The sequence below is a fragment of the Drosophila eugracilis genome, unplaced genomic scaffold (genome assembly GCF_018153835.1).
Source record: "Drosophila eugracilis isolate 14026-0451.02 unplaced genomic scaffold, ASM1815383v1 contig_2171, whole genome shotgun sequence".
In the NCBI taxonomy this organism is placed as follows: Eukaryota; Metazoa; Arthropoda; class Insecta; order Diptera; family Drosophilidae; genus Drosophila; species Drosophila eugracilis.
Genome location: NW_024573057.1, coordinates 281,760 through 291,488, shown reverse-complemented (window position 1 = coordinate 291,488; position 9,729 = coordinate 281,760). Strand labels below are relative to the sequence as shown.

The window sequence follows — 9,729 nt, the reverse complement described above, 5'->3', positions numbered from 1 at the left end:
ATAACCTACATTTCTTCATAAATAGTGAATTAATTTTCCGATTTGAAACATCTTCGATAACTCGATAAATATTGGCAGAATTATGTTATACAAGGTCAAACGAAGACACACGTTATAATGCTGTGGACGCCACAGTTTTCGCGGTTTGTGGGCGTTAGAGTTGGCGTGGACGGATGAAAACTCGAGTCGAGCTGCAGTGATATCTCTTAAATACGTATTCCTAAGCCTAACTTTCTGGATTTTATAGCTCCCGAGATTTTCACATTTTTGTTTTTTCGCTAGAGAGGGCATTAGAGAGGGCGTGGCCAGATGGTGTAAAAATAATACGCATTTGGGGCGTCATTAGAAACTGCACGCTTATTCCCAAACTTTTATCACTTATAGTTAACGAGATGTCTGTCTTTCTACAAAAAGCAAAAATCGTCTTTCGAGCTTGGTAGGCGTAAGAGTGAGAGTACCAATATAAGATGCGGTGACATCCACAGATTATACAAGTTAATTTAGTGTGTCCTTTATTGTATTATTATTTCTTACTTTCACTCAAGCCCGTTGGGGCAAGGATCCATTTATAAGAGATTGGGTTTATTAAGTTTCTTTCATTTATTTCACCTAAACCTGTTAAGGTAAAGAATAATATAAACAGTGTGTTACAATTATTTAATTATTACACATTTCCCCTAAACCTGTTAAGGTAAGGGATAGTTATAATTGATTTTACATTATTAAATTGTTACACATTTATTTCCCCTAAACCTGTTAAGGTCAAGGATAGCATAAATGGTTTTATAATAATTATTTGTTACACAGCTATGGCAGCGGAGTACGATCTTAGACTAAACTAAATGTCCGATCCGGCTGCAGCTAGAAGTCTTTGTCTGGTCGCAGCGCTGTCGCCAAAGTTCCGGATCAGCGTTTTTATCCAGGTGCTGACGATCACTCGCTCCGCGAGTGTTCTGGCCGGGAACCGTGGGATTGTCTCCAGAGTGCGGAGTCGACGATTTCCCTAATGCGCGTGTTGGCCACTTCTGATCGGGCTCTGGGTGATTGCCCCCAGAGTGCAGAGTCGGCGGTTTCTTCGTTGCGCATGTTGACCACTTCTGGCCGGGCTCCGGGTGATTGTCCCCGGAGTGCAGAGTCGGCAGTTTCCCTATTCCGTGTGTTGGCCACCGGATGTGGCCCGCAACGCGGCAGTTTCCCAATTTGGGAACTGGGTGTGTTAACTTACATACTGAATTTCAACTTTCTAGCTCTAAAAGTCCCTCAGATTTAGCAAATTTAGTTTTCCGTAATATGTGGGCGTTAGGGTGGTGGTGGCAGGATGCTAAATAAACTTGCGCTGTGTAGAGACCTTAAGAATCCTTATGCTTAATCTTAACTTTGTATCTTTTATAGTTCCTGAGATCTCAGCGTTCACACGGACAAACGGACAGTGGAACAGATGGACGGACGGTTAGACAGACAGAAAAAACGGACGGACGCACGAACGGACGGACATGGCTTAATCGACTTCGCTATTGATACTGATCAAAAAATACCTTATAGGTTCGAAAATGCTTCCTTGTACCAGTTACATAGTTTTCAACGAATCTAGTATACCCTTTACTCCATGAGACTTGAGTGTCTAAGCAATATGGCATCAAAAAGAGCCAGTATGAACTTATTTACTTGGATAGCACACATGTCTCCGGTTTATTCGCACAGTTTCGTCAAAGGTAGCAGGCTGTCGACGATTTTGAGAGGGCTTGAGACTTGGAATTTCCTGCAAAACTTTTTAATCAATACTGCAAATCGAAAATAAAAATTGCAAAGTTTTCATACTCCCGAAGTCAAAGTCCTCCGGCACACTCAACTCGGAACTGTCAACAGCCAATTTCGTCCATTTGGCTGCCTTAATGGAGAAATGCGCCTTGAGGTACTGGCTGCGGTTCGGGCCCACTTGAAATGGTTTGGCAGGACTCTTGGTGTGTGGACACTATAATTTCTTGTTGAAATTCTCCATTACTTTTGGAGTTCAATGTTTTCTTTTGAGCCTCCACCTATCGGCCCTGGCCCGTACTGGCACTTGTGCTTGGAAAATTTACACGGAGTTCATTTGATTTGCCAAAAACTTTGGTGGCCACAAAAGTTTGCTCCTTGGCTCTGGCGGCAGCGTTCAATGCATTTGATTTCACAAACACACCCAACAAACTTTGAGCAAGAACTTCTTGGCGTGCACGGGTGTCCGTGGGCGTCCTCAAGTGCAACCTGTTCGACGCGAAATGAACGACGACGAGGAGCTGGAAAAATGTTACTGCCAGTCTTAGGGAAAATACCAAAAAGTAATTGGCGAGCCGTTTCGGAAAAGCTTGCGACGTCGGCAAATAGGCAGTCGATTGGGTGTGTTGCGCCAACAATGGATTCCAATTATGGCGTGTTGACGAGCAGTCTGCACAATGGCCATTGATTTGTCATTTGCAGGGAAGTTTGCTGATTTATTGCTTATTCCTAAGACACTTTCCAAAAACTTACCGAAATATTCTTCAATACCCCTTGTAGCGTGAAAGAAACTAATGACTAGATTGCATTGTTAATATTTAAATTACATTTATTTTCCATGATAATCACTTGATTTATTTTAATGCATTCGTACTGTTACAGATGCATTGATGCATTTGAATAATCTCTTGTCCTCATCCTATTTATCTGTACGTGCAACCACAATGTAACTCTGTTTTGGAATTATTAATATCTTCACTATTATTAAATTCATGTTCGTTAAATTGTTGCAAGTTGAAATTTTACAATTAATTGCTCGACCATCTAACTTTAAAACATTTGAATCATTCTATATCGGTTTTTCGTTTATTTTTGCTCTGTTTTCACACCAAGAGTACAATATCCTATTACGGATGTTATTTTTTCCATGTGTAATTTTTATTAAATATTTATGAGCCACTAATAGCGATATATGTAAGTATGTTTTCGGTAAATATTTACAGTGGAAATGCTTAACACTGAAAACAATCTAAATGCGTCGTTTATTTAGCTTTCAAATTGTCCAACGGGCTTGGACATAAGCTTACAAGTGCAGACACATCAAGTCGTTTTAGTGTGTTCTGTATTATGAATACTTATACTTATTAGTGTTAGATTTGAATTTTTGCTGCGGTTTTGCACTAGTGAATCTATTCAAACTTCAATTATCATCTCTTAACAGTTTTTGGTTTGTAATGTACAACTACCGCCTATTTCTGGCATATGTCTGACAATTTATCAATTCGGATTCGAGCAAAACTCTCATATTGTATCTTGTCGTATTAGCAGCCTGCAACTATTAGTAGAGCCAGCCCAACTATAATAAACAGTCGAGAAGTTGTACATAATTCATTACGTAGATTTTGGTTTCATGATTGAAATGTTTAAGCTTATTAGCATGGCCAGGAATCAAATGCGACGACATCGATAGAAACCTTCGAAAGTATTCTGTGCCAGTGCCAGGTCGAAGTTGAGAGTTTTAGGAGCTCGAGAGGCTCTTACGCTATGGAGATTTCAATTGTCTTTCTTTATCTATCTTCTTGTAAATTATTTATTATTCAATTTTATAATTTGGCAGATTCACGAATTTACATTGTCCTATATTTTAACCTATAGCTGGGTTTCTGCCACGAAACAACGGTGACTTATCTCTTTTATGCTTTTGCAACTAATTACAGCTTGAGTTTGACAGTTTCAAGGCCCATAAACCATCAACATACTAGCACCCCTCTTCTCCAAATCGACCTCGTCAACCGTCCTCATTTCCATCCCGGCCAGAGCCCCTGGCCAATATATTGCACATTTTCAGTCAACAGTATGCCGTGTGGTTTATGTTGTTGAAGTTGTATAATTTCCTTTTATTTACACTTTTTAAATTTTTTCATGGACTTTGTCTGCTTGTATGTGCGTGTCCGTCCTCTGCCATTTGTAATAAAATCTATTTACAAACTTAATAACATAATTAATTAATATAGGCAGACGTTTTCGCTCTTATGTTCGTTAACGCTTATTTCGCCAATGTTGCCTTTTGGGCTGGTCGTGCCCGCTGCTGTATGTTTTTACTTTTTAATTAGCAATTAGTAACAGTTATAATAGTTTTTAATGCTTACTTTTGATCAGTTATATACCTCATTAAATGGACTCAAAATGGCTAGTTATGCAAATTCCGTTTCCGGTGGAAAACGTCTGGGTCGCAAAGAACTTGGTCGAATAAAGGCATTTGAAATAAGTTTGAGCTTTCAACTCACCGAGCAGCCAAACTGCACTACACATATACGTAACATTGGATATGGCAACTAAGGAGTTTGGGGAATGTAAACCGAGCGATACACATAAATGCATGTACAAAATCAATCAGAAATGAGATGGCAACTAAAAATAGTTATTTAAACTTGTCTGGATGTAAACACATTCTTCATTTTTACACTTGAGTTCTCAGCTTTCACTGAGATTTGCTTATAAATTATCCTAGACTTGGTGCTATTCAGTTACTAACTCTGTTTCGGCATACTATAGGTCTAACACGGAAATAGCTTAAATAGGATTTCTTTGTCGTCGTTCTTTTGCTCACCAACGCTGCCCACGAGGACGTCAGCTTAGGTCAGGAAGATACATCTGGTGGAGAGGATGATATATAGGAAGTGCGTGTCACTGGAACTTACATAACAAATATGACCACTTACCTCACAACAACTGTGTTCAGCAAAAGACAGGGCGCCAGCATCGACCTAAATATGTGCGTCAAGCGATCGGCCGAGGAGGTCTTGCGCCGCGAGATTGCCGCCATATTGTCGCCTGCAGGTGTCAGTGGGATAAATTTGAATTTGAATTAGAGCCAGAATTGGTTTAGTGACAGACAGCCGAATGCTATTATGTGTACCAACAACCATGCTCGGCATTTTTATTCCCCATTACTAGCTCCCGAGATTTTTGCATTTTTAGTTTTTCGGGTTTTCAGGGCGTTAGGGTGGGCGTGGCTAGATGGGAAAACACAATTCGCATATGGGGCATCATAAAAACCTACATGGTTAATCCGAACTTTCTATCACTTATAGTTACCGAGATATCAGTTTTTCTTCAAAATGCGAAAACCGTCTGTCAAGCTTGGTGGGCGTAAGAGTGGATGTGGCTGGATAATGGTACCACCATAAGATCTCAAGATTCTACATACTTCATTTCAACTTTTTAGCCTAACAGTTCCTGAGATTTCAGCGATTTTAGTTTTCCGCGATTTGTGGACGTTAGAGTGGGCGTTGCTGATGCTAAAATAAATTGCTGAAATAAACTGCACTGCATAGGGACCTCATGAATCTTCATGCCTAATCTCAACTTTGTATCTCTTATTGTTCCTGAGAACGTTTCCTTCTACCTGTTACATACTTTTCAACAAATCTAGTATAGCCTTTTACTCTACGAGTTCAGGGTTCAGAAAAAATAGTTAAAAACTAGAACTCCGCTTAGTTACTCTCAATACTTAGTTGCTCGGTCAAATTTTACCGTGCTTAACGCTCAGTGTTATAAAAATTATCTAGCTCGTTGTAAGACCCAATTTACACAGGATCCGAAACATTTTTATAATTTAGTTAAGACTAAACGTAAACCAAAACCGTTTCCTTCAGCACCAACGTTTGAAAACTCATCGGCGAGAACTGATCAGCCAATAGCCGATATGTTCACCAAGTTTTTTCAAACCACATATTCACCTTCGACAACCCTTAGTCAGCCTTATGTCTACGGTGTTCCGCAGTCGAACCTCGTCACTCGACCTTTTCTATCTAAGAGTGGTATTCTTAAGGATCTTCAGAGTGTTACCCCTACCTTTTCCCCAGGCCCCGACGGAGTTCCCGGCTGCGTGCTTAGGTACTGTGTGTCTTCCATGTGCAATCCTCTTCTCAAACTGTTTAATCTCTCGTTTGAAACGGCTACGTTTCCCCCTATTTGGAAGGAATCTTTCTGTTCAGTTGAACACTAATAAAATATAAGAATTTATGAGCTCAGTGCACGTCATGTTTCGAGTGTCACAATGTAAACCGATTAAGAGCCATAAGGTATGATCTGCTATTGAAAACCAACAAGGGTGCAGTGTTAGCACTTGTAATCTGTGAGTGTAGGCCACTTGAGCCTACCCAAAATATCACGCTGCACTAAGAGTGCCGACGCAGGGGTTAAAAGATAACCCACCCGCGCAGGCAAGCAGCGCGGCCTCTGCGCGGCCTCCTAAGCAGGGACAAATTTTGTAGGAACTTCAAAAAAGTTAGACCAAGAGCTAGTTAAGGCAATCAAGGAAAACACGATGATTGCAGCGCAATTGGAAAAAGATAGGATAGATTGGCACTTTATCTCACTTCGGAGGTATTTGGGAAGCTAGAGTTAAATCCATGAAACATCATTTGAAAAGGATTATCGGGGAAAATAGACTGACACTTTCATCAGTAATATCTCCATATCAGCATGGTTTTATGAAACGACGGTCTACAACAACAAACTTAATCGAATTAACATCTTATGTCATCACTGGGTTCCGAAAAAGTCTTCAGACAGATGTCATCTACACTGACTTTAGTAAAGCTTTTAACTCTGTGAATCACTTACTTCTTGTACATAAACTCGGCTTAATCGGTTTCCCATTTGATCTTCTTAGGTGGGTTGAAAGTTATCTGACTGGTAGAACACAACGTGTTTTATTTAAAGATATCTTGTCTGGTCTGGATTATGCTTCATAAATGACCTTCCAATTGCTTTAAAAAAGTTTTTTATTTTAATGTACGCAGATGATGTGAAACTTTGTATTCAATATAAAGATGCGTCCTACCAGGGAAAACAACATTCTGACCTAAACACCTTTCAATTTTGGTGCTCTCCAAATTTACTAAATCTTAACGGCTCAAAGTGTAAAGTAATAACCCTCTTAATAACCTCTTATACACTAAGTGTAACCCTTGATAAAATTAAGCTAGTCGACGACTTAGGGTTCCTATCGGATGCAAAACTTACATTTTCCGACCACATATTTTCCATGGTTAACAAAGCCTCTATCTTTGTGCTAGGTTTTATAAAAAGATAGTCGAAAGAATTCAACGACCCTTACGTAACTAAAACTTTAATTATCTTTCTGGTTCGTCCGATCTTAGAGTATGGATCTTGTGTTCAAAAAAACGTTCTCATATTTGCTCTTCGCTGCCAAAATTGGGAAGCAAACTTACATCTTTCCTCTTATAAAAATAGACTATTACTTATAAACTTACCGACCCTTGCTAACCGTAGGACAATGCTTGGCGTTGTCTTTATTAACAATCTTATTAGCGGAGATATTGATAGCCAAGCCCTAAATAGGTCGCTTAAACATCAATGTGCCCGCTAGGCCCACTCGAAACTCTATTCCCTTATCCTTAGGACATTGCAGCTCGAACTTTGCCCTTCATGAACCAGCTAGGGTATTATGTTCGAGTTACAATGCCATCTACCTCATTACATCCAATACTCTTCTCCTACCAACTTAAAAATTCCTTTACTAAACCACTTGGCACACACTTAATTTCGTAGTTTGTAACATTTTTCACTCGGTACTATCCCCGTGTTCCGAGCCGTACGATAGACGGCAGCGCCCCTCGGTCGGTTGGACGGGAGGTGGGTTGCATGTCAACCAACGGGAGTCGCGAAAAAAAGGACTCACCCTTCGATACAAAGACGTATATACTCGCCGGCTCCGTGTTGCTAGCCGAGCAGGTGTAGTTACCGGAATCGGTAATTTGAGGCTCGCGAATGATCAGACGGCTTTGAGTGCGGGGTCCCGGGGTTGTCTCGATGGTTATATCCCGCCGGGAGTCGACGTAGTTGATCAGCCGATCGTTCTTCTGCCAGTACACGTACTGCGGTGGTGTAGGACTCTGTTTCGCAGAGGAGATAGCGGACAATGGGATCAGTGGTAAGATGACTTTCAGTTCACGTCTCAACTTACCTTTTCAATAATGCAAACCAAATTGATTGTTGAGCCCATGTCGACATGCAATTCCCCGGATCCCAATATGAACGCCTCCGGCACGACCACTTGAAGATTCACAAAGTGCGAAATGATGCCAGTCGGGGTTGAGACCTGTGCGGTGGTATTAGTAATAGTGAGTCCGGAAGAAAAGGAGAACGGAAAATCGGGGAGTAAGTGGAAAGAGGAAGTGTGGCAATTGCGATTGGTATTCGTAATAAACTCCAAACTTAATGCTTCAGTAAACTGCAAGCAAGACCCACTCCAAGTCCAGACAGTTTCGAAAAACGTTGCAAGTGAAAGGAATGGTGCTTTCATTGAAATGCAAATCAAACAATTTCAACTTGGCACGCAAAAATGAAACAAAGACGAATGGCTTCTGTTTAAGTGGAGCTGGGACGCTCAGAACTCTTTCTCAAAATATCTGGCAAGCAGCCATTGCAGGTGCAGGTTCTCCGGATCCGGTGCTGCAGTGGCGTAGGAAAACAATAATTTCCGCATATTGGCATGCAGCTTTCGTTTGCTGCTCAACTTCCGTATTCTTTAGATTCAGGGACTCTGAGCTGGAAGTCCGAGGACCGGATTCCGCAGTCCGGAGACCGGTCTCCGGAGGGGACATTACCAATGCCCGACCCATTGACTCGGTGACTGACAGGCTTGCTCTGGCATGCGGCTTCTCATATTGAAATTACATGCAAACAATTTTGAAATTGAAGCTACGTTCCTGAAATTGCATTCCGCTTCTTCTCTTCGCCAGTACATCTGGTCAAAGCAGATAGAGTGGCAAACAAAGTCACTGGCAAGTGTCCATTTCAGCAGAGTCTAACTTTGTTGCTATTCGGTTAGTTGACTTCCCTTCTATGAAACCCCTTCTTAGCTGTTTTTCTTTGTCCCCGACCCCAAAGGCGACCTTCCATATTTGCATTTGCAAGACTTTCGTTCTGGGCTCCTGCATTTGCCGGCGACTTTTCGGCTAGCCGCTCAGCTCGAAGGTCCAATCCCAATCAACGTCCATATCGTAACCAAACGGAGTGGAATTTCAGTTGCTCTGGAAGCAGCCCTGCCAAAAACAGATGCCCAGAAGGCAGGGGACAGGTGCCTTAAATCGATCCTTTGCATACTGAAGTCCATTTGCATTTTACAATTAAATCAAGCTCATGCGAAAAAATCGCTGTGACGTAACATCAGCGAAAAGCAAAAACACGAAAACCTCAATACATCGTTTCCACAAAGGGGAAAAATGAGACCATATGCAAATGCACTTTAGTTTATTTTAACTGCTCCGCATGCATAAAATATGGAGCCATCATTCCAGGCCCAACCCTCTGGTAACCACCAAATCACACTCACCTGGCACTCATACATGCCGTGATCCCGCCGTTGCACAAACTTTATCTGCAGCGTCCACATGTTGGAGCCCGGTGTGTGCAGTATCGCGAAGCGCTCGTCGTTCGTGTAGAGCTGGGCCCCTGACGACAAGATATGCCAGTCCCGGCGTCGGATCCAAGATATTTGATTCTGTTGACGAAGACAGTAGAAACCGCATTATTAACGAGCGGGATTATTGGTAATCGAGTACCATACACAAAGATAATTAATAGTGCTGTAAGTTGGCAGTCAGCAGCAAACAGCAGATCGGCTCAAGCAATTAGTAAAACATGCGAATGTATTTCGAAAAGTAATTTAAAAAAAACAAGAAGAAACGCTATATTCGAGTGCCGCGACTATAAGATACC

At 41.4% G+C, this 9,729-nt stretch overlaps 1 protein-coding gene across 8 annotated transcripts in view; it reads right to left on the bottom strand.

Moving 5' to 3' along the window:
• Window positions 1-2,554: 2,554 nt before the first annotated feature.
• The window catches only part of LOC108110362 (hemicentin-2), a 54,707-nt gene continuing 47,532 nt past the window's right edge, over window positions 2,555-9,729 (bottom strand). For all 8 annotated transcript variants that reach the window (XM_017219410.2, XM_017219411.2, XM_017219412.2 and 5 more), the window contains 5 exons: window positions 9,344-9,511; window positions 7,973-8,107; window positions 7,688-7,901; window positions 4,698-4,809; window positions 2,555-4,629 (listed from right to left, as the gene is read on the bottom strand). In XM_017219410.2, the coding sequence (XP_017074899.1) occupies window positions 4,611-4,629; window positions 4,698-4,809; window positions 7,688-7,901; window positions 7,973-8,107; window positions 9,344-9,511 (648 nt within the window). In that variant the 3' untranslated portion in view covers window positions 2,555-4,610. The remainder of the gene's footprint in view (window positions 4,630-4,697; window positions 4,810-7,687; window positions 7,902-7,972; window positions 8,108-9,343; window positions 9,512-9,729) is intronic.